The following is a 25,348-nucleotide window of genomic DNA, read 5'->3' as shown; positions in this document are numbered from 1 at the left end:
TTTAGGGATGATATGTACACAGCCCAAAGTAATCAGACTTTGTATGTATGTAATGTTGCATAGACTGCATGCTATTTCAAGTCAGTGAGGGTGGTACTCCATCTATCGGTTGTAATTTCCTCTAAACGTTCCCTTTTTAAATTTAATGTTTACTTTTTTAAAGAAAAGGGGGTGGGTGGGGGACGGGAAAAAGAGGGTGGGGGGGGACAGGCCTGGGAAATTGGAAATAAAATCATTTTCTCCCCATAGAGTCCTGCTTTCAAAAATCAGATTGAGGTGTTAAAAAGTTATGATGATTTGATCATTTACTTTCAGCCTCTTAAGTGCAAACAGTGTAAGAGTTCTATGTGTGATCCGGTATCAAGCTCCTTATCATTTATTCCTTCTTAAAATGGCTTTCATTCCCTTGGCCTTCCTTCTCCCACTCATGTGAGTAATGGATCCAAGATGTGTGTGTTTTTCCTGCCGCTCGCATTGGCTTCCTGCTTAAAGACAAAATCTCGTTTTCCACAACACCAGGAACAAATCCTTCCAAGCCAGAAGAGTTGCCAATCTAGAGTAGGAATGATGTATCGCTGGAGTCTTTGCTTCCGGTTGGTTGTTCTTTCCAGGGGCTGCCTTTGCTCTGCTTTGTGTAAACTTACCACTGTCCCCCTAGTTTTGCTCCTGAAGCCTTGCGCACATGCTATGTAAAGGGGAAGAGGGACAAAGACCGTACTCCACGGCTCTGCACGGCATACAAACGTGGCACAGAAGGTGCTCTGAAGACCTGCAAGTGAGTTTCGTCTTGCTACCTTGGACTATATTAGCAATGTTTAGAAGGTGGGGGGAGAAGAGAATTTAATAAGAGGCTCACGAAATGTTGGCCGCCAGTTTGCAGATGCTATGCGCTGCTAAAGCTCAGGTTCGGTGCTGTGACTCGAACATGCGGATGGCCGCTTTTCTATCTTCCCTTCCCCCCATTTTGGATCATGTCATGATATTAAAAAGTCCCTTTGTTTCCGACTCTCTCCTGTAATCTTGCATGCAAATATTGGGAAAACCCAGGCCTGTCCGTTAATGGGACATTGCCTGATGGCAGGTCCCCATCATTGGAGCATCGCTGAGGACCTTGAGTAAATGGGTCCCTTTCCACAAGGTTTCGGGGTGGAATGAACCTTGGGAGCTGTTGAGTTTTCGCATCAACATCTAGCTGTGTGGGGTGATTCTCTCCCCCCGGCCCAAGGAGGTTAACGGTTGCCAACTTACTCTCTTTAAAGTAACAATTTCTTACCTGGGCTGCCGTCATTCAATTTTTGAAGTGGCATCTTCAGTAAGTAGAACTGACTTCTAGTGTTTTCCAATCTCTGCCGGGCGAAAGCCTTAAATGTTCAGTTTTTCTCAGTGTTATCCCATTGATCTTGGCTTTGAGCCAAACACAAAGCAGGAAACACTTTCCCCTGTAGGAAACGGGGGGGGGGGGGGTAATTCTAAATTTCCCCAAGCAAATTCTGCCGGGGAAAACCAACCAAGGGCGTGGCTAGGTTTGGTGCTAAAATTGAATGGAGCATGATGTATGAATGGAAATAGGGTGTCTTCCAATTTGTAGTTTCTGGGGCAGCCTTTGAACACAGAACAGTATTTGAAAGTGTCATAAGCTTAATGAGGGGAATGATGACTTTAAAACTTGATAACCGGGGGGGGGGGGGTGTTTTCTCAGTGATGCTGGTTAACCTCTCGGTGTTAACTTTGTGTGTGGGAGACATAAGAGGCAGACATAGATGTTAAAAAACGGTGCACAGCTCATATCCTAAATGAAGATGGGGATAGTCCTTGTTCACGAGAAATGATTCCTTGCAAATGAGAGAGAATGGGGTGGTAGCCAACTCGTAGGTTTTACTCATAAATGGATCCGTTGAAATTAAGGAAATGTGACCAATTTCAGTGGGCCTACTGTGAGTAAAACTTGGTTGGATAACACCCATGACTCTTAAACCTGCAGTATTAAGACACTCACTTTTTCCAAATGAGGAGTGTTGCGGTATTTAAATGCAAAATGAAGCTAACGGATGTTGCCTAAATCTAGGTCGCCTTGATATTTTTATTTCAAAGGCCAGATCTTCCTAGGCAAATGAAATTTGGAAGAACTGTCATTTTTACCCAAGTATTAGATTTACCATCTTCTGCAGCTGCTATTATGTGTATGCAGCATTTGACCATACCTTTCTTTGTAGTTAACGTGCTTTCTTGAGAAGAATGGCATATGCCTCTCTTTTTTCCTAGCGCCGTTTCTAAAGGCAGCAAACCGGCATGCCTTGAGACGAGCATAAAATTTTGAGACCAGAGTTGTGCTTGGACCGGAGAATGAAATTGTATGCAGTTCAGTGATTCTTTTCTTATTGATGATGCTATCTATCGTGTGTACCAAATTCTAAGAGACTGGGTAAAAAGCACAGGCTGGTGTCCGTTAGGATCTTGCTGAATCTTGATGATCAGGTGCTTATTTTTCTCACGTAACTATCATTGCTTATGTATGGATAGGTTTCTGAAACCTATCGCAATGGAAACAAACTCCAATTTGGTTTACACTGAGCAACTTCTGCTACTAGTGGCAAGTGTTTATTTCCTGAGCTCTTGTGGTGACCTCACAGATGGTGAGAATTGTGCAGGATTCTAAAGAAAGCCCTGTTAATTATGTTTTACTGTGTGTGCCATTAAACCACCTTCCAATGAGTGAGGGAGCATAAATTTTTAAGAGTTTTTAAACTGTATTTGGAATTAACTGTTGCTGTGTACTAAACCCTCTTGTTACAAGTCCTAAATAAAAAAAGAAAGCACACTCCAATCCCCTCCAAGCGTCTTGAGGTTGTCCCCTCCTTGCCAGATATGGCATTAATTGAACTGCTGTGTGGACCGAGATTAAATTAAATTCCTGTTGGTTCCGGGAATAACTGTGTCTCTCTTTGTAATAGTTCCAGATAATACCAAGATGTCATAAACTGCAATGGACGCAAAAATAGCGTTAAGGACACTCCTAATTTTGAATGGCTCAAAGAACTTTAGAGGGAGCTTGGAAGGTGGAAGATCTGATCTAGGATACCGTAAAGTTACAGTCCCCGAGAGTGTGTACAAAACTTGCATTGAAATCCTTTAACTAACAGGTGCTGCGTATCTCCCAATCTGAGTATTTTCAGATAAGCAAAGTGGGTATTTTTAATGCTTCACTATGTTTAGACACCACCTTAGGGAGCTAGGTAAATCTATGCTCCGCATGCAGCAGGTTTGTGGGCTTGTGATGCAATATTTTCCTTTATCCACCTGCGCAGGGCATGGACTGAAGCAACAAGCCCTTGAATGCAGGGATTTCCAGGCACTTGTTGCATTTCATGCTTTTGCCTCAAACTCTTGTCTACACATACTGAAATTTGTGCTTTAGACATTCCCAAATTTCACAAGTGTGGGATTGTCAGTATTTTCTTCCTGGTCTGATGTGAAGCAGCAAGCTGATATCCTCTTGTTTTGAGAGACACTATTAACGAAGATGGCATTAAACTTCCAATTCCTGCTAATGATATTTGTGTACATGACGACCTAATTAAAAGCAAAAGTGGGTGTGTATAGAGGAATAGTAACATTGCTGAATAAGTAATATCTTCTTCAAAAGGTGAATGTTCTGTTTCAGTAGAGGCTTATGAAGGAATGCAAGGCATACTTGCAGAAAAAGTATTGATATACTCCAAGGGAAGGAAGGTCAGGTGGTACCCAGTGCGAAAAATTTGTCACCCCGCCCCCCCCCCATTGATTTTTTTTGGGGGGGCCTGCAAAAATGGTTTTACGTTATTTCATATTTTCTTACAAAGGAATAATAATAAGTAATAATAATAAACTTTTATTTATATCCAGCCCTCCCTGGCCGAAGTCAGGCTCAGGGTGGCTAACATCAGATACATAAAGGTACCCCTGCCCATTCGGGCCAGTCTTGCCAGACTCTAGGGTTGTGCGCTCATCTCACTCTATAGGCCGGGGGCCAGCGCTGTCCGCAGACACTTCCTGGTCACGTGGCCAGCGTGACAAGCTGCATCTGGCGAGCCAGAGCAGCACACGGAACGCCGTTTACCTTCCCGCTGGTAAGCGGTCCCTATTTATCTACTTGCACCCGGAGGTGCTTTCGAACTGCTAGGTTGGCAGGCGCTGGGACCGAACGACGGGAGCGCACCCCGCCACGGGGATTCGAACCGCCGACCATGCGATCGGCAAGTCCTAGGCGCTGAGGCTTTTACCCACAGCGCCACCCATGTCCCATCAGATACATAACATTGGTATAAAAATCAAACAATAATTAAATTACCTCCTAAAAGCATGTCAAAATCAAATTAAAGTCTAATTAGATGGCTTTACGCAGGGCTAGGGTTGGGAATGGGTAAGTGCTCCACTGAATTGAAATTTCAGCCTTCACGACACAGGAAAACGGCTAAGTAAACAGCCATTTTCGTGGAGGAGGGTCAAGATATTAACTGATATGTAGGAAATTTCATATATAGCTAAGACCTTTGGAGCAGGCATTAAAAAAAAAGAGTTTTTTAATGAACAGCCCTAGTAGGGCAGTAATTGTTCCTTGATAATTTGTCAAACCCCCCCCCCCCATGATGGAACCTGGGGTGACCCGCGCCCCCCCCACCCCTGTCCAAGGTTAATCTATGTATTTGCAAAGGCAAGTTAGTTTTGTGTGCAGGAAGTTCTGCATTCAAGCCCTAGTTTTAAAAAGTGCTGGGAAAAGCCTTGAGGCTGCTGCCAGACAATACTAGGCTAAATGGGCAAGGAGTCTCACTTCATACTATGCACTTGACCACGAATGTTTTCAAGCTCAAGGTGGAGCAAGAAGTATATTTTATTACCTAGATGGGCGGTCACTTTTTTCACTCAAACACAAAGGAGCCACGTAAGAGAAAGCCACTAGGATTTCTTTGCAATAAAGACCCAAGGATTCAAGACTGCAGCTAGAGGTTTCTTTTGCAGTTAGTTTACTTTTAAATAAAACTTAAACAGAAAATGTCACATGAGAACAGCGGACAAATTTAACTATATCTTTATTGACTTGTGCATATTCCATTGTAATGATTTCCGAGTACTTTGTCATTGAATGCATTTTTTTATTTTTTTCTCCCATGCTTAAAAAAAGTATATTTATACATATTTATAGAATATTTATATAGAACAAAGCTCTTCTCGACTGTAAATTACCACTTTCAATGAGATTCGCTTTCTTAAAGGGAAAGGAGATGGGGAGGCAGTCCCACTCTAAAGATAAAATGTGCAATTTTTTATGTAAAGCAGTAAACATATGAATGTATTTAAGCACTTAGCACAAATCTGCACAGACAACATAATTGCTGCAATGTTGGTGTTTAACAGGTGCATAATCAGGACTCCTTACCACTATCAACTGCTTACCAATGCCTGCAAAACAAAGCTCAATTTCCCACAATTTACAATCGCACAGTAGGTGAAGCAGGCAAAAGCAGACAAATGACCCAATCCCATTTTCAAATGCATACTTTGTGAGAAATCGAAGATGCTGCAGCACAGATTTTTACCCCCCCCCCGGCCCTCTAAAAAGCGAAGCACATTCTCGTCCAGAGAGTTCAATGTTTCCCAACATTTTTGTATTGGCCCCTGTAATAAAGATGGAAATAGGCAGCAGAACCTGTTGGACGTAGATAGGCGTTTTGAGAAAACTACCACAGACTGTCCTGTTATCTCTTTGGTAGAAAGAAAAGCCCAAATATTGGTTGCTGAGGGCATACATACGAAGATGCCCTGCCAAGCCCAAGGCGGTGAACCATATCATCACAGCAACTGGTACCAGCTTCTTGCTGGTTCAGTATTGCAGTTTGCATATATTTAAAGCTATCATGTAGAGCAGCGCTCTTGCCACAGCTGGGCAAGGACGTGATCTACTAGAAGGGCATTCACAATTGATAGTGTCGGGCTCAAATTCTACACCCCCCAATAGGTCCTTAAATATACAGGTTTGCAATGTGTAGCTGAATTTTGAATTTGCTTTAGTGGTGGGAAGAGGGCAAAGTAAAGCAGCATACAGATGTGTACATTACACACATTGAACAAGATTGCCACTGATCGCAGTGCTTTAAATATTCACTTTATGGTTATGGTTTTGTTTTTTTTTTTGCGGGGGGGGGGAGTGGGCATAATGGTACACTCAAGCCTAAATCGGCTCCAGCACATCTAAAAGCCAAACTACACATGAAGCATGTAATCAGCAGAAGAAAAAGTACAAAATTGCTAGGTTGCCAGTGTGGGAACAAGGACCTCTCCGTCTCCTCCCTTCTGTAACCTCCGCCCCCCCCCCAAATGCTGCCTTGGGGCAGATGTGAGCTTAATGTTGGTTTTCCTGCACTCAACTATTTAGCAAAGAGAAACAAGCATAGTTGCCAATTCTCCAGTTAAGGTGTGATTTGGCCCTACAAACCTTTTCACCTTTCGAGATTAAGCAATACCTTTTCAAGTAGGTAACCGTTAAAAAATAAACATAGGATACTTTTCTTGTCCGGGCCAAAGGGTCTACAGAAGTACCTCACTATGTGTAAGAAGCAGCAGCAGCATGTACTTTTTACACTTGGGGTTATAAAGTTAGGGTTATGTTAAAAATGTCCAAATGCATTTTGAACCAATCTGTCCTCAGTACTCTTTTAACTTGTGAGTGGTTTTTAAACATGAAACGGGATCGACATCTTTAAACACTAAAGGCGTTTAAGGCCAAGCGGTTGTCGTCAAAAGCAGTGTGGCTAACCTCTTCTCAAATTTGCAATTTGCTAATCAACAATGCAGAAAATGAAATGCAAGTAGAAATAAAAAACAAAACATTTGCATCACTGAAGTTTAAATAGGCATGAATTCAGCTGATGTTGCTCAGAAAAGTCTTTTTGAGTTCCATCTACATGTCTGCCCATGTTGTGCTTACTGAATATTCCTGTCTTGTTTTTGAACCCTTCCCAAACTTTCAAGAATGTCCACATGCCACATCCGACTTCCAAGGAGATTTGTAAAGAAAATTGCAGCCCAGAGCATTGTAGTAGACCTGCAAACTCAATTTAAGACTCCGTAGGAACGACTGAAGCAATAGTGGGGAACCTGTGGCCTTTCATGGGGGGGGGCATGTAACCCAACAGGAATCTCAGCTCAAGCATCCATGACAGATGGCCAATAGCCTGGGATAAGGCAGCCTGTAGTCCTAACATCTGGAGGGTCATAGGTTCCCCACCCTATCTTAAGACAGCTTTATAAATTAAGGAAGGGAGACATTCAAGAAGAAACAACAGTTGCCGCTGCTAAGATTAGGACACCATCCAGGGCAAAGATGCAATTTGCCCTTTTCTGTTCACAAACTGAAGAGATCGTGTGAGGCCTAAGCTGTGTTGCCCTGTTCTGTTTCAGTAACTTACCCCAGGCAATTTAAAATCCCAGAGCACAGTTAACAGATAGAGATGCTGGCAAAATGGTAAAGCATCACACAATTAGCAGGCTTAGCTAACCTCAGAATGAGCACGATTTTGAAAAAAGAACCATGGAGATAGTGCAATCCTACATAATGTCGGAAGTAAGCCCTGCTGCATTCCTTGGGACTTAATTCGAGGTAAGTGTGTAGAATTGCAGCATCAAATGACTGTAAGATGCACATACCGTATTAGCATGTCTGTAAGATGCACATACCATTAAGGTTTAACATCCGTATGCTGCATCAATAGCAGTGACCCGAGGAGGAATAACCGCTGGGAGAAGGAATGCAACAGTGCATCTGCAGGAGCCCAACCAGACCCCTTCATCTGCCCCGGCTGCAACAAAACATGCCTCACCACAGGTGCTGTAACCTTGCAACAGTTCACCCCCAAAAGTGCACTCCTACATCGTCTCCAGAGACAAGACGGATGCCCATAAACACATCTGGAAAATATGTTCTACATTACCGTTTCTCAGAAGGCACCAATGGGTAGCTAAAATGGTACCTTCTTACCCCTGCTGTTGCTTACTTGTGGGGGGCACATTCTTTAATTTACCAGGGCACAAAAATTCATGACATTCTGAAAATGTCAATGTGGATCTTGGTCCGTGTTTGCATTTAAGACGTTTCGTTAAAGCTGGGGAGAGACATAACAGTACTCCAAAGGCATTGGTTCTAAATTAACAAAAGGGGGCAGGGAAGTGATTGAATTAACTGACTTGGCTGCCCAAAGCAATCCCACACTCTCTTCTTAGCAAGCTTATGTAACTGGCTATGAGGTTGCTACTAGACATGGAACAAATCTGGCATATTCCTCACACCTCCCAAATGAGGTGGGGTTTTTTCCCCCTTTAGGCCAGCAAGTGGTCCGAGCAGCAACGGAAAGAATAAAGTTGAGCACCAAATGCATTGTAAGTAAAAAAATAACCACCATTTGTTGTAAGACAAGCTAAAATGCTGCAATGTAAATGGTTAAGGACACTTTATAAGCACAAAAATAGAAGAAATGAAACTCTGAACACTTTGAAAGTTACAAAAAAAAGTGCCATCCGACAGCAGTGCTTTAAAAATGCACACAATGGTATATTATTGCTCAAGTAAACTATTCTAAAAGAGGAAAACTGTGTCCAGGACACATTTGGGGAAGGGAAAACAAGCAGATTCAGCATCAGATGACATAGCACCATTCCTTTCTGCATTCAAGATCCTTCTAGGCCAAAAGCAAAAATGACTCTTTAACTTTCTCCAGCTTCTTCTAGGGCGAAATGTTAAGCCTTCCAAATTAACCTAATTTGGATACCTTTCTACAAACAGAGCTCAGGCAGATGACAGTCTTTTAAATCCAAAAACAAAGGCAAACACCATCCCCTCAGCCCCAGAAGCAACTAACTTCTGATACCTAAGACAAGCTTACGATGGGCTCATCTTTAAGGTTTAAAAGGTGGCAAGCCCTTTAAACACAAGTTCAGAGCAAATTATCGCTGTCCTTCCCCTTACACACACACACTGCACTCGTATCAATTCAGTAATAGCCAATAATAAGAAAGTTTTACAATCTGCATTGCATCGCACAGCAGATGCAATACTTGCTGCCTGGGCCTGCGCATCACCTGAATGGTTTAAGCGGAACGAGCAATGCGCTGCTGATACCCTGGCTCAACAGTGCACAGCACTAACTCACATTTGTTCAGCATGCTACCAACGAAACAAGCCATGGGCTGCTTGCTGTTGCGCGCAAAGCAATGGGAGTTTCTCCCCCAACAAAAATCTAGCTGCTTAGCCAAGGAGGAGCCTACCGTCATATTTTTCGCTTCTCTCCTAACCGTAAAAGCTGGCTTGCACACAACAGCAAACCAGCGCCTGGTTTGGTTCCTCGCTGGCGTGCTAGCAAAAGGAAGAGCGAAGCACGGTCTCTCCAGCACACTGGTCCTTCATGTTAAGCCATAATTGAGACTGGTGTAAACGTAACGCATGGGCTGCTTCAGAACTTCCTCGCCTGGTAAAAGTTCTGATTAAATTCCAAAATGCACTACTTGAACTTAGGGTAGCGCAGGTTCCTAGGACGAATAGGTTTTTCGACTAGAGCATCGCAGATGACGGGAGCCAAGACTTCGTTCTCGTGCCATCACCAAATCGGGCAAAAGGGAATTGCGCCATGATCACCCTTTTGCTTTGTCCATTAACAAGCCATTCTGCCGTCCCCTGGGGTCACCTGTGTGTGAAGAAGCATTTCACCCACTTAAGCAATGCTTGCCCGCCCAGCTGTTGCGGAAACGGGGGTCATATTTGCACGTGCCCCTCTTCAGCCATTCAGAATTACCGTATTTTTTTGCTCTATAAGACTCACTTTTTCCCTCCTAAAAAGTAAGGGGAAATGTGTGTGCATCTTATGGAGCGAATGCAGGCTGCGCAGCTATCCCAGAGGCCAGGACAGCAAGAGGGATTGCTGCTTTCACTGCTGTTCTGGCTTCTGAGATTCAGAATATTCTTTTTCTTGTTTTCCTCCTCCAAAAACTAGGTGCGTCTTATAGAGCAAAAAAATACGGTATATGGGGGGGGGAAGGGTGCCCAATTGGGTGAGCAAACCCCATTTTCTCCACACTTCAAGCGGGAAGGTTGAAGCGGGTTTGCAAGGGCGCTTTGCTGAACAGGCGTGCAGCAGCCCTGCCCGTAACCCAGAACCTCGTGCCATCCGACATCTGAGGGGTGGCCAACTTCTCTCCACAGATACATGTTTTGAACGTCGGGAGACGGCTCGCGTTGAGCGTTAATCTTAAGAGATGCAGGTGGTACGCAAGATGGTATCTTGGCAACCTGCCGAGTAGCACCAGAGCAAGGAGCTCGCGAACTGAGCTGAATTGGTGGTCACACGTGACAACTGGCACACCCAGAATGATTCTGAACTGAGCTTGCAGATGCACCATTTCTGCTAAATGCCAAATGGATCTCTAAATAAAAATGAGTAACATGGATTAGAAGAGTGTGTATTTATTCTAATTAAAAGCACGATCCCTTCAGAGAAAATCCCACTTGGTTCATTGCAAGTTGCTCCCTGGTAAGTGTGAACAGGATTGGAGCCGGATCCTACACCTATTTAGTCACAAATATGTCTCCGCCGTGTTCCATGGGGCTTACACCTAAGTGCACAAAGGTGTAATAAAGGGCAGTGTCTTCTTAAGCGTTTTGATTAAATAAATCCTTTCCTTTCCCCTTAACAGTTCCAGAAGGGAATGTCTGTATTTTGAAGTCCAAATATATTTAACTCCAGGCCCACAATACAACACATCCCCTTTCCTATGTATGGATTTAATCTCAGTAGTATTACAACCAGAATGTTTTGGTAGATTGTTTTGGAGTTTTCAATCAACTGACAATGTACGAACGCCGATAGAATCTGTCAGTACCCTATACCCGTCACCGACTGGGAAAAATAGGTTTTTTTCTGATTAAAGTGCCTCCTATTATCTTCAATTTTTAAAAGGGCTTTTCTTTTAAGATGTGCCACCCAATTTCCGGTAATATACATATCGGTTGACTGAAACAAATAAATACAGATGTACAAAAACATTCTGGTTAGCCTCTATCATTGCAACAAAATACTTCACAATATATTATATACCTACATTTATAATACATGCACCAACATGTCTCACGTGACAGACAACAGATGTTTTCCTGAATTGCAGGAAAAAAGAAGTGTTTCAAAGATTTTGGTCCAATCCGTAAGAAGGATCTCAAAAGAGTTAGCCCGCCCCTTGCCCCAATAAACCAACTGCAAACAGAGAAATCTTTTGGACTGATTGTGAACCGAAACAGGCGCCCATAGCTTCTGTTCGCGTGTGTGTTGTGTGTGTGTGCGTGCGTGCGGGCACGCGCACACACACACACACACACACACACAGAGCTATTAAGACAAGGAGCTTCACAAGTGTATCAGACATGTCATTTGTAGAGTTCACTGGCGGCCACTTACTATCACCAGTCTCGAGAGAGTTTGGTGTTTTGATCCCTCTTGGGGGGCGCCGGCGGTGGACCTCTCCGTAACGTTGCATAGCCCGATATGTGGCTGCCTCCAAAGTTGCTGCTCTTCTGCTTCTCCGTGAGAAGTTCCGGCGGGGGCGGGGGCAAAGCCATGTCATCCATGGTGGCCGTCGGCTCCGCCCTGGATATCCGGGCCGAGGAGAGGGAGCCGTGCCGCGTGATGGACTTGCGCTGCAGAGTCCTGTTCAGGTCGGCCAGGAACCCGGGCTGAACGCTAAGGCCAGACTTGGGCGAGGTGGGCACTTGCGGAGCCACGGCTGCTTGCGGAGCCGCGGCGGCCTGCGCTTCGGCCATTTCCGCCTGCGTGAGCCGGGTGCTGTCGTTGCGCTTGGGGCGGGTGGGGGGAGGAGCTTTCTTCCCTGACTGTTTGGACCACGGGGGCTGGGGCTGAGGGTTGACGACGGCCACTTTGGGAGAGGTGTTGCCCGAAAACACGGCGGGAATCTCAATGGGCGGCAGAGGGAGGTCGATTTCAGGCGGCGGAGGGGGGAAGTCTGAATCCGACGGAGGGGAAGGAAACTCTTCCACGGTACCCTTCCCGGGCGCTCCTGCGGCAGGTGCCTTTGCGGAAATTCCCGCTTGCTGAAGTACGATAGGCAGATTGAGCTTTCCTGGCTTGGGGGGAGCTGCAGGGGGGAGCGGAGTCTCCTTCACAGGAGACCCCAAAGGCTCTGGCGGAGGTGCAAATTTGCTGACCAGGCTATCCACCGACGGCCTCTTTGATTCGTGGTACTCCGCTGAGCTGTTGGATTTTATGCTGGAGTTTCGCTGGGGAGTCGGTGGCGGCTTCTTTCCTCCCGGGCTGGACGTCTTAGTAGACTTCTTGACCGGGGAACCCCCTGACTTGTCCGGCGTGGGAGACACCACCGCCGGAGCAGGGGAGGGCGGCGGAGGAAAGGCTAGGCTACTTTCAGGTGGCGGAGGAGGGAAGTCGGGAGATGGGACGGCGGTGGGCTGCCATTTCGGCTTGGCTTTGACTGCCGGAGGAGACTGCGGCGGCACATTCAGAGGGGTGGGCTTTAAAGGCTGAGGCTCTGAAGCCGGCATGGGAGGCGGAGGGAAGTGGCTGGCGATTTGCTTCACCACCGATGGCACAGGGGACTGCGGCGAGGGCGGAAGTTTGCCGGAGTAGCTCTGCTGCTTGGGCAAAGTGGGCGGGGGGAGAGGGCCTAGTGGGACAGGAGACAGGGGAACCTGCGGAGTTGCGAAACTGGGCTGCTTCTTCATCGCTGAAGGAACCAGGGCAGGGGCAGGGGGCGTGGGTTGCGCCGCGACAGGCGAGGCGGCTTTTGAGCTGCTCTGTGTAGGCAGAGTCATGGCAGGCTTAGGAGGGGCTTGGGGAGGCGGCGGCGCAGGCATAGGCGGGGGAGGCGGCGGCGTGGCAGGGGCCGCGGCTGGCGCCGGAGGAATATTCTGATGAATCTGGTGGATTTTGAGAGGAGGGGGAGGAGGGGGTGGCGGCGTGAACTGCGGCACTGACGGGATGGAGGGCACGGGCTTCATGAGCTGCGCCATAGCTGAGCCGGGCGTGGGGGGAGGCGGCGGGGGCGGCGGCGGAGGGACCACGCCATTAGGGGGCACTGGGTTCTGGGGTTTTGCGGGTGGCAGAATTGGTGGGGGTTGCTGCATCATATGGGGGGGCTTGAAGAGAAGCCCCCCATGCTGAGAGGCGTTCTGCAGCCTTGTTATCGTGCTGTACTTCACAAAGACGGTGGCTGAGCCGCCTCCGGATGACATGGACTGGCTGGGGAGGGGCGGGGGCGGAGGGGGTGGCGGTGGAGGAGGGGGTGGCGGAGGAGGGGGAGGGGGTGGAAGGGGAGGCGATGGCTGTGAAGCTGAATATAGGGGGGTCGCTTTGGCCTGCGGAGACAAAGCTGGTGGGACTGAAGTAAAGGGTCGGCTTATTGAGTCCATTCTAGCCTAAAAGGGAAGGGAATACAAAAAAATAAAAATAAAATTCAAACATATATGAAAAGAGAAATGATTGTGAAAGTGCCTGCTATAAACTTAACTACTATGAATTACAAAAAGTCGAATAAAGCGTCGTATAACTAAGAGAGAAGGTTGGGTTGGTACTATATGCAGGGGGACCCGCACAAAGTTCGCAATTGCATTAGGGAAGACAAGATCTCCCATTGCTTTTAGAGCAGAATCCCTCACAACTGCCTAAGGTAGAAATATATACGGCCAAATTTGACAGGAGGGGAATGCAAGTGACCAAGCACTGATAATCAATACACAGAGTGAAAACCATCACGACTAACTATATCACAGAATAGGAAGGGGAGTCAAGGCATGCAGGGATTATTGCACTGGGGGAGAAGGAAGAGGTCAAACAGAAGGCACCAAGAGTTCTGGTCAAGTTATTAAGGTGATTTAATTTGTGACATCTGTTAATAGCTAATGGACCACCAAATGAACAATCCTATATTTTATGACCGTTTCTCCGTATTATGTGATTATTTGAGGGAAGCATTGTGAAACAATGGTTTCCTGCAATTTAGAGCTATGCATACCATTGCAAAGAGTACTTATCTGAAATTCAGCAAGCTATAGAACTCTTTTAAGATTCTTCATTCTGGGAAGAATTTTCCAGCAATATATGCTAAACCAGAACCATGACAGATTATTAATAAATTGGGGTGGGGGGTGCATGACATTGTCAAATTAGGGCACTAAAGTCTCAGGCACTTGTGGACTAATCAGTGTGCTTAAATATTAGATATCTCTTGAAAAAAGTTAGTCTGCATGATTTTGGTTGCATCATTCACCCAGGTTAATAGTTCAAACAAGGCCCCTGACCTTAACTCTACCCCTGCTTAAGTCATCACTGCAGTGGAGCTCTGAGCTGTTCCGGGTTTTGCATTTGCCACATGAGACTGCGAGGCAACAGGAAAACAAAACAAAACATAGCATAAAACATAGGGGAGCAAGCTGCGACATGAAGCAACTGTTACCATAATGGAATATTCCCAGAATGTATGAGGCTTGGCTGTTTCTCCAAATTTAATGGAGAATTCTTGGCTGCTTCCTTACGTAGAAATCATGGCTTACAAGCAAGGCCAATGTTACGCAATGGCGAAATTCATATCCTATCACGGTAATATAGTATTGTCTGTTGTGTGATACTTACGCTAATTTTGCCAGACTCTTCCAGTTGGGTACCACGCTTCCAGGCCTCTGAGAAGATGGAGCTAACGATACTTTGAGAACGGACATGTCCTGTCTGGGTATCTGAAACTCCACTATCTGATTGATTAGAATGATTGGATTGAGATTCTGTGGAAAGAAATGCAGAACACACATTGGGCATCAATGCAAAACCCATAAAAACAAGTTTATTTGAGTGAATCACTCTCACATGTATAATTGACTCCATGTCATAGCTGTCAACTTACAGATTTGAAAATAAGGGACCAGCAGCCTCGAAAATAAGGGATCAGCAGCCAAAATAAGGGATTTTCCGGGCACAGGTATGTTCAACTTCTGAGCCCCTCTGAGCCAAAGGCAGAAAGCCCAGCCAGCAGCCAAATGAAGCTGCATCAATAAGGGACAGCAGTGGGACATGGCGCTGGGATAAGAGACTGTCCCGCCAAAGAAGGGACACTTGACAGCTATGCTCCATGTGTGAGCTGGAAGATACTAAATGGAAACGAACGCTTTCTCTGTTCATTTAACAACTGAAAACAGGACACAGGACTGAACAGAAGCCTATTTCATCTTGATGCTCTGGCAACAAGTCCCACAAACACTATCTGAATGTAATTATCCTTTAGTTCACGTTCTTCACATTTTAAAAGGTGTATGTTTCTGAATTAAATGGTAGGTCTCATTTTCATGTCACCCAAGGGGTGTTTTTACAGTGAATCAAAACTTCTTAAAACATTTTATAGAAACAGAATGGTACTGAGGCTTACCTGGCAAACTAGATGAACTGGATCCAGACTTGATACTAGAACTGGAGAGGGATGTCCAGTCATATGCCGATTCTGTCCTTTTCAGGGCTTCTTGATAGTTTACGTACAATTGTTTCCCATACTGAACAAAACAGAACAGGGAATGTGAACACTGCATGATTCAAATCCCAAGCTTATCAACCCCATCCCTTTCATTTCAGACTAGTGGGCTTGCTCCTGACAAAACCTACACTGTAAGATTAGCTGAAATTTTGTTTGGTGCCTGCTGGAGTCTTGGTTTCTTATTACCAATCTGCACTGAAAGCTAGAAACAGCTGCTCGCCTGATGGAATAACAACTATCTAGAAAGTGCCATGGGGTGAAATTGGTAGTTCCAGCCAATAACTCTTCTAACACACCGAGTTACAATTCTCCAGACAACTACAGAGCTTTGCATATGAGGGTATAGGGAAAAATCAAGAAGGCACAGATGCCATCCCAAGCACGAAGTTCCATATGACATGGAATCCTAGGAAGAGGGTTACTTGTCAAAGGAGGAATAAAAATGTTAAAGAGGCCGGAAACGCTTCAGCGTGAAAATAAATGGTCACAGAATGCAGACTGAGTGATACCCAACTAGGTCATACTCAAGAGTAGACCCAGATTTCAAATCTAAGGGAGACTAAAGTTGGGCATCACCTATTAATTTGGACATACTTTTGGTTTAATGTGTTATACCAGCCTGGAAATGCATATTCTGATGACCAGCAGAGTAAATAAAAACAGATAACTTTAAATTGTTACAACAATCCATTTTTATATAATCATATACTTTGTTATATGCTAGTAACAATTTTTAAAAGAATATATTTAAATCCGATTTTTAGAATCCCTGCCCTTAAAAACAGTGTCTATGTTTGGACATTAGCAACGCCATTCTGTGTTTATACTTTCCAACTCTTATGGTATTGGGAGACAGCTATTGGGAGAGGAGCAGAGAACTGGAATATACCTTAGCGATACGGATGCCATTTACCCACTGATGTAGGGTTCTGATATCATCACAACACAAATATTTAATATATTGAGATTTCTTCTGAATCTGAGGATGCTGGAAGAGAAACATTTGGCGCAGTCAGGGTGAACTGAATTTAAAAATAACAACCTTAACCTTACAGCATTAAGACTACTCCTAGGGAAGCAGAACAGTCACGTTCAAAGATTTTGCAGTTGTGATAGCAAAAAGTGAGGAATGCATCCTTTGAATGCCAGGGTTCCTATTTCTTCACTGAAGCTGTTGACAGAAACTGCTGCAAAATATGATTAGGAACTTGCCGCGTTCTCTCATAGGCAAATGAAAACAGGATCTGTATATTCAAACTGATGGAGAGTGGGTCAAATCAATACTGGCTGATACAAAATATGCCTTTTATTTTGGGCGTTTCATGCAGAAATGGGCAACACGCAGCACACAAGGTACAAGAAGCTTTCCAGCAACTACCGTATTTTTCGCTCTATAGGACGCACTTTTTCCCCTTCAAAAATTATGGGGAAATGTGTGCGCGTCCTATGGAGCAAATGCAGGCTCCTTGGCTTCAGCGATAGCAAAGTGAAGCTTCTGAAGCCTGCGCTCTGGAGGCTTCGCGTTGCTTTCGCTGAAGCCAGGAGAGTCTGCTCTTTGAGGCTGGTGGTGGGGGAAAGCAGTGTTTTTGAGGCTGGCGGAACCTCCCGCAAAAGCAGGGAGAAGATCTGGGAGAAGCGCACAGGCGTGCAGCCTGTCCGCTGCTCCCAGAGCTGTGGGGGGGGGATTATATTTCCCCCCTTGATTTCCCCCTCTGAAAACTAGGTGCGCCCTATGGACAGGTGCGCCCTATAGAGCGAAAAATACGGTAGTCTGTGGCCTTTTCCCCTTCCCCTTTTCATTTCTCATATTGACAGCTACTACTCAACACTTACTTTAAGTACTAAACAATAGTCTGTAGGGGCTTTATACTTATTCCGATAGTCTTGGCCGTAGTAAACATTTACATGGTCCAGCTGAAGAAAGCATACAAGATCCCTAGAGACCTATAAAAAGAAACACATACGGTCATGGACGTAGAAACCCTCAAATCACTTTACCGTAACTCTTACAAAGTTACCTCCTGTGTAACTTTCAGGTTAATGTAAACACAAGGAACTAATCTCAGTAGGCAACTAGAATAAAACAAATTAACCCAAGACAGGAATAAAAACATTAGTACTATATAATCAGCAGAATGGAAAATGTTACAAGATCAAAGTGGAACAATTTTCTAGGATCTCTCAACTATGAAAAGAACTTAAAATTATATTAAAATGCCAGTGTTTCCAAAGTAAAAGAAAAATGCCTTTGTGACGTACACTAAGTCACTATGGACAATTTTAAGCACATAAAAAAAAATTCAACTGTGATATGCTAATGGAACTCAACAGGAAATTAAGAAAAGCATGAGTGTTAAAATATTACCAGAAAGGGGACATAAAGATTTCTTTATCAGGTGGTGATTAATATTAAATAGATATTTTCATTGGGAGCGTTTTCATTCAAAAACTGAGTCCACCATGGGGAAGGGTAAAAGATGGGGCTTGGTTAACCAAATATCTTCTGACAGAGACTGAAATAGATTCAGTTATCAGAGCTAGCTACTTATTATTCCTTCTTTGGGAAGAGGAGAGTTGGGTATTATGAGTAGGACTCATCTAACCAACCCCATCAGTGGAAGCCCCCTATGCAAGGATTTCCGCTTGTGCAACGGGGCTTTCCCCCCTTCCTCCCCAAGAAATCGGCTTGGGAGAGTGGGACAGAACCCTCAGAACAGTGTGGGAGAGGAAAAGAAGGGGGATCATGTTATCCGGCAGGCTGCAAACTTGAGCCGACGGGAGTGACAAACTGGGATGTCAGGGTTTTGAAAAGATGAGAGTGGCACAAGTCTTAAAACAGTTTTAGAAACAGAAGATTCACCTTCGCCTTTCCTTTGGGAACATAGTAGATTCCAGAAGCGCGTAGAAGAAAATAACGCTTCTTCCAAGATTTTTTGCCATCATCCTTCAGCCACAATACACCCTCAATTTCTGGCACCGTTACTGAGCTTCCGCAAAAACACTCCTGGAATAGAAAGTTAACATAGATTTGAAGAGAACATTCTGCAGTCACAGGGAGATTTCTTCCAACACACATTAGCTAACCTTGAATCTTCAGCCTTTTTGTCCTCTACAGTAAATTAGCCCAGTTATTTCAGCTCTATCCTGGCCCTCATTACTGACTTGACCAATGGATTTAGATTATGAGCTCTGTAAGGGAAAAGTAAAGGGACCCCTGACCATTAGGTCCAGTCGTAGCCGACTCTGGGGTTGCGGCGCTCATCTCGCTTTATTGGCTGAACGAGCAGGCATACAGCTTCCGGGTCATGTGGCCAGCATGACTAAGCCGCTTCTGGCGAACCAGAGCAGTGCATGGAAATGCCGTTTACCCTCCCGCCGGAGCGGTACCTATTTATCTACTTGCACTTTGACGTGCTTTCGAACAGCTAGGTTGGCAGGAGCTGGGACCGAGCAACGGGAGCTCACCCCGTTGCGGGGATTCGAACCGCCGACCTTCTGATCGGCAAGTCCTAGGCTCTGTGGTTTAACCCACAGTGCCACCCGCGTCCCTATGAGCTCTGTGGGCGGGACTTAAGATTCCTTCACCATTCTTGCATAGCAATAAATGAATAGCAGCAGTAGCAAAACAGCCACCACATCAATAATGTGGAAAGTCTCACCTCCAGTAGTACTTCCTTGTTCCTGTCTGCCATTTCAGAGGTTTCTCTTTTCCCTAGAAGATAATTCTGTAAGAGAGAGATTTCAGCTGAAGCTTAGAATTCAGAAATGTAATCATCATGATATCCCTATGCTGATAAGGGTGCCGTTTTTGAGAATAACTTCTCCAGCTTTCCACAAAAAAAACCCCTATAAACCAGAGAAGTTTTTTTATTTTATTTAAAGTACTTACACTCTTCTCGATTTGATCCAGATAACTGAATCTACATGTGCTTGCCAAATACCTGACCCAATCAGAACTCGGCTAAATATACATTTCTGTAAAACCAAACTTTCACTCCCTTGGAGTCTTTGTGCAAGGTATCTATGAAGCCTTTGATTGAAGTAATTAGGATGGGACTGGGCATCAAAGCTGTTGGAATATTGGGGGTGGGGAATCTATAGAATATTTCTGACAATCAAGATAAGCAATTTGGATTCAAAACCAATCTGTAGCATGGGACAAAGCAGAGATGTCTCTTGCTTATCCAGTTTATCTTGCCACAGAACCCCTAGGATGAAGGCTGAAGCAGAACCGGTCCATGAAATCAACATTATGAAGGAACAAATTCTTTTTGTGGGGGGATGCAGATGATGTCCAGACCTATTAAAGCACCTCTCAAACTCAGAAAGGAGTCAGTTTTTTTTAAAAAAAGGTTGCTGGGCTTCGAATCAACTTTACTAAATCTGAAGTCATGTTTTTTAACATTCCACTCCATTTAAGCTCCAAAGAGATTTATCTGATATGCTGTTAATCCCTACACGTTACCATAATTTTCACCATTTGCATTGAAATATCTATAAATGTAAACAAACTTACTTTTATGGCAAACCGTGGAAAAGGATGGGAAAACTTGGGAAAACTTTGAGAAAAAACTGCCAGGGCTCTGCTTTTTGTTCACTCATTTTACAAACATAAATTTCAATCCTCAGAGTGGTTAAATAAGAGATTTACAAAAGTAACGCTTAAAGTTCCATCAAAGAGAACTGTGGTTTTAGTCCCAGAGAAAATTTATTAAAGAGAGATATTTCCACTATTGTGTGTATAATTTGTGTTTCATATATTAAAATATAGTAAGTGTCAGAAAGGTGCTGAGATGCGGGGGGGGGGGGGAAGCAATATACTCACCTGGGGATTTTTGAAAAGTGCATATTTTTCTATACGTTCTACAAACATAAGTTTATTTTGACTGTCTCTTGTCCAGTTGAGGAGGTTTTCTACCAAGTTTTCATGGTCTTCAAAGATTCTCTCTGCGTAATAAACAAATCACATAATAAATATTCTAAGCTATAAACACAGGAGTGGGGTTTTTTTTGAGGGGGGGGCAATAGTTTGTTGACTCATGACAAAAAGCAGTAATGACATGGTTAAATATATCTGATATATATGTGTCACCGTTAGCCAGGAATCCTGCTTATCAGGACATGCAAATGTGGGCAATATAAACAAACAATGATTGTAATCCTATTTTATTTAAGCCAACAAGACCCCTGAAGTGGATTACCAAAATCAGTAGTAAGACAGTCCCTGCCCTCGGCCTTATAATCTAAAAATGGGGTTTACAGACTTTGAAAGAGCAAAGGAACTGGGTTTGTTTACTTGACTTTTTTGCCATAGTATTTTCCACATGCAATTATGAGGAGTAGCCACATTAAGCACATCCAGTAATTCTATAGGTTTTAAAAAAGAGATCACAAAAAGTACAACGTCAGGCCCTTCACTAAAAGTCTTAGATCCCTGAGACGTTGTAACGCATAGTTTGGAAGCTGAAAACTCAAATACCTGAGATTATGAATACAGAGAAAGTTAGCAAAGAGTTCTAAAACAGAACCACGTATCGGTAAAATTCTGCATCCGCTCAGCGCAAGAGACAGGAAGAAGCTGTATTTCAAGCTTTACTAACCCATTTGTAATTCTGAGATGGTTTCTACCAAAGACCAGTCTAAGCTAAAACCACAGTGGGACTTGTCCATCAAGTTGTCCAGCACTTGTCTTACTGTCTGTCGTTCATCTACCATCATCGTTTTGGAGCTGTCATCTGACATGTGGACTCTAATTACAAGCTGTATGTAGACAGAAGGAGACGGAGTTAAATCAGCCAGACAGAAGTTGAAAACAGAAAAGTAAATGCTAACATGTTCATGTTGAAGTTTTTCTAATTAGTCCTATGTTGTTATCAATTAGCTTTAAAAGGCTATAAAATGGCAATCTGAATTAACCTTGCAACTAGGCAACATTTTTGGCTTAATAAGTTGCTATTCTGTGAATAACACCAATTCTCCTGTTGATTTCAGTGGAATTCAAGAGCAAGTTAAGTAACTGCAAACTAAGAAAGGCGCCAAGTCAAAAATTCATGAAATTACCTGCATTTCATTACTGTTATCTCTCAGTAAAATCAGATAATAAGCTAGCTTGCGCCTATTTAGTTTTCATATTGTAGACATACTACCATGGTACTTTGTTTCAAAATGTGTTAAAATTTAAGACATATTTAGGAACTCTCCTTTTCACTACTCTATTCAGAATTTGAGAACTAATCAACTAGGATGTGATACAAATGTAAACTGCACCACCAGATGAGAATATCACGCTAGAAAAATACACGATGTGAATACAACCACAGGGGAAAATATTTATGCCATATGTATGACTTCCTCAACAGGGAACAAATATTTCAAAACAGACCTCCGCAACATATCAAGACTGACTTTGGATAATGCAAGAACTATAGTTTACCTTTTTAACTTGTGCTTCTTTAATCTTCTCTAAAGCAACCCTGATCTTTTCAGCCTTTAGCTTAGCAGCCTGTTCCTCCTGTGGGAGAAGAAAAGTTTGTTCAACCAACACTAAGCAAAGCTTAAACCACTGAAAAACTTTTGAATACTGATTACCCAGAGGCAACAATCACTCAACTAAAACAGTATGATAACGTCTAGTACAGGCACAGGCAAACTCAGCCCTCCAGATGGTTTGAGACTACAATTCCCATCATCCCTGACCACTGGTCCTGTTAGCTAGGGATGATGGGAGTTGTAGTCCCAAAACATCTGGAGGGCTGAGTTTGCCTATGCCTGCTTTAGTAGAACCACTTAAAGCAGATTACTATTTGTCATTTCCTTAACTCACCATTTTTCTCATCTGGTATTTTCATTATTCTTTATGCTTCTTATCCTATTCTTACTATTGCAACACCCTCTAACAATACCCAGGTACAAGTTCTTTAATGGTTCTTCCATCCAAAGAGTTTTCTTGCTTCAAAATTACTTTTCTCTACTGTGAAAGATACCACCAACACAAATTCATCATTCCCCTCTTGATAAAAAGACATGCGCCATTCAAGTTAGTTTCACCTGACCTAAGCAGCTGCACATTTTTCTACGCAGTGGCATTTGTGCTGCACATTTCACCCTCCCGAGAAAGCTCTTTTGTATATGGATTTTCTCCTAGTCACATGTAGCTACTTTCAGCATCATCATTTTCAGTACAAAGAGCGGTGAAAAAGGCAACAGCTGCTGACAGCAATGGCCTTGGTTCACCAGCATTACAACCATCCTCAATGAAAGTAACAAGTAAGATGGTAACAGCAAGAATAAATGAGGCCTGAACCATTATCTGAATAGTCACTTAGGCAAGAAACAAAGAAGGTTATTAAGCTGGTGTAAGGACCTTCCTTAGATGGTTTCATGCAGCTTGAAAAGTAAAACTGGAGTGGAACTTTTGAAGTATACCGTATTTTTCGCCCTATAGGACGCACTTTTCCCCCTCCAAAAATGAAGGGGAAATGTGTGTGCGTCCTATGGGGCGAATGCAGGCTTTCGCTGAAGCCTGGAGAGCGAGAGGGGTCGGTGCGCACCGACCCCTCTCACTCTCCAGGCTTCAGGAAGCTATCCGCAAGCGTTGGGAGCCCGCAGGAGTTCCCGCCAGGCTCCCAAGGCTTGCGGACAGCAGCCTGCAGCCCGAAACCCAGGGAGCGCTGAGCAGCGTGCCCTGGGCTTTGGGCAGATATCCGCAAGCCTGGGGAGACCGGCGGGAGTTCCCGCCGGGCTCCCAAGGCTTGCAGATAGCAGCCTGTTCTGGGAGCTGGGGTCGGGGGAAGCTCGGGCTTCCCCTGCCCCGCGCCTGGGGGGGAAATATATATATTTTCTTTATTCCCCCCCCAAAAAAACTAGGTGCGCCCTATGGGCCGGTGCGCCCTATAGGGCGAAAAATACGGTAACTCTTGGAAGCATCTAAATGTTGTTGCCTTTCGGGGGGTGATGGGGTGATTTAAACACCCTGGAACAACTGTAGTCCTCCCTTAATTCACTTAAATACCCACGGTTTCACATTGGTTGTAGGGTCATGTTTCATTTGGTCTCAAACTATATAGCTATTGGCCGTCCTATCTAGAAAGTCAAACCCAGTTAGATCGGCTCTTGCACGTGACAAGTTATAGCTTATAACCAGTAACTATTTCAAGAGACTGTTATGGTTAGATTAGACTGGCCTACTTCTGCATGTCTCCTTTTCTTCTGTCTACTAATAACACAAGCAAAAAGCCATTAGAAGGACCAGCTGCTTTATACAGAAAAAGACAAGGCTATAAATGGAAGCAAATATTGAAGGTTAGCAACTTAATTATGAAAGGTTGGCAGCGTTGGCAAGACAGAGAGAACTTATAAAAAGCTTATGCTTATTTTCCGATTTCCATTAAAAAGAGCCCCATAAGCCGCCTCTCAAAATATGTACTAAAACACACCTGCTGCAAATGCAAAGCTTGCTGAGAGAAGGGACTTATTGGAAAGTTCAGTCCTGGAGCCTTAAATTGAAAGAGAGGGAGGCTCAAATTCTATGCTGAGTGCCGGGAGGCACACAAAACTTGAAATGAGGTAGACCAGGCAGCAACTTTTTCTTAGCAAATAAGAATTATAGCCCACTGTACGATTTGCGGCATATGTAGAAATGTACACACACCTGAACCTGCACAAGCAGACCAAACTGTGCTTTCGAAAAGGCAGCTACACGTCTGCTAAATGATTTGAGGAGCCCAGCTGGCAGCTGGGAAAAGTGTCAAATGAGGAACGCTCCAGCTGAAGGGTCAAGTCTTTATCTCCCTGTTCATTCAATGAGCAATATTTTTTAAGAACGGTTGCAATTAAAGAAAACCAAGCCTTCTATCTTGAGAAAATATACTGAATCCTATAATGAGTTGCTAAGGGACGCGGGTGGCGCTGTGGGTTAAACCACAGAGCCTAGGGCTTGCCAATCAGAAGGTTGGTGGTTCGAATCCCCGCGACGGGGTGAGCTCCCGTTGCTCGGTCTCTGCTCCTGCCAACCTAGCAGTTCGAAAGCACGCCAGTGCAAGTAGATAAACAGGTACCGCTCCAGCGGGAAGGTAAACGGCGTTTCCATGCGCTGCTCTGGTTCGCCAGAAGCGGCTTAGTCATGCTGGCCACATGACCCTCGGCCAATAAAGCGAGATGAGTGCCGCAACCCCAGAGTCGGTCACGACTGGACCTAATGGTCAGGGGTCCCTTTACCTTTACAATGAGTTGCTACAAGAAAAGTTAACACGGCATTTAGCAATCAGCAAGCCATGCCACACACAAAAACTGCCTCCCAACTGGTTTACAGCACTGAGCCCAACCCACAGGTCAGAGAACGGCAACCACCTTAAAAACGAATTGAGAGTGGGTGGCATATAACAGGACTGGTGGGCACTGCCATTATTTGAGAAAGAGAAGATACAAAAATTGGTGGGACCACTCCTCTTTTGGGACCCACATGCTGGCATGACTTCTGACTTTTTGCCTAAAATAAGTCTCCACGTCAATTAACATGGTGGGTAGGGTGAAAGCAGGTCACATGCTGAACCGCCTCTTAAATCTGGATAAATTCCAATTCTTCATTCCGCACTTCAGATGATCTTTGGGGGGAAATTATACTGTCAAATTTTTGAAGACATAAATTTCTTTAAAATTGTAGGGTTTTTAAAAAATTCTATTTTATTGTTTTTACAAGTTTTTAACTGTTTCAAATTATGCTTTATTTTATTTTAAACTGTATTCAGTTAATACAATTAATTTATGCCCTGGGCTCCTTGTGGAGGAAGGG

The 25,348-nt window shown here is 44.2% G+C and overlaps 1 protein-coding gene across 4 annotated transcripts in view; it reads right to left on the bottom strand.

Annotated features, from left to right (window-relative positions):
• Positions 1–10,466: 10,466 nt before the first annotated feature.
• RAPH1 (Ras association (RalGDS/AF-6) and pleckstrin homology domains 1) overlaps positions 10,467–25,348 on the bottom strand; it is a 79,493-nt gene continuing 64,611 nt past the window's right edge. For 3 of the 4 annotated variants that reach the window (XM_053366003.1, XM_053366013.1, XM_053366020.1), the window contains 10 exons: positions 21,992–22,069; positions 21,159–21,318; positions 20,384–20,505; positions 19,218–19,283; positions 18,419–18,562; positions 17,392–17,502; positions 16,448–16,546; positions 15,457–15,577; positions 14,673–14,818; positions 10,467–13,459 (listed from right to left, as the gene is read on the bottom strand). In XM_053366003.1, the coding sequence (XP_053221978.1) occupies positions 11,474–13,459; positions 14,673–14,818; positions 15,457–15,577; positions 16,448–16,546; positions 17,392–17,502; positions 18,419–18,562; positions 19,218–19,283; positions 20,384–20,505; positions 21,159–21,318; positions 21,992–22,069 (3,033 nt within the window). In that variant the 3' untranslated portion in view covers positions 10,467–11,473. Of the gene's footprint in view, positions 13,460–14,341; positions 14,419–14,672; positions 14,819–15,456; positions 15,578–16,447; positions 16,547–17,391; positions 17,503–18,418; positions 18,563–19,217; positions 19,284–20,383; positions 20,506–21,158; positions 21,319–21,991; positions 22,070–25,348 lie in introns of all 4 variants that reach the window. The other variant, XM_053366029.1, reaches the window with a different exon arrangement.

Source organism: Podarcis raffonei, chromosome 1 (genome assembly GCF_027172205.1).
Source record: "Podarcis raffonei isolate rPodRaf1 chromosome 1, rPodRaf1.pri, whole genome shotgun sequence".
In the NCBI taxonomy this organism is placed as follows: domain Eukaryota; kingdom Metazoa; phylum Chordata; class Lepidosauria; order Squamata; family Lacertidae; genus Podarcis; species Podarcis raffonei.
This window is presented reverse-complemented; position numbering and strand designations above follow the sequence as displayed.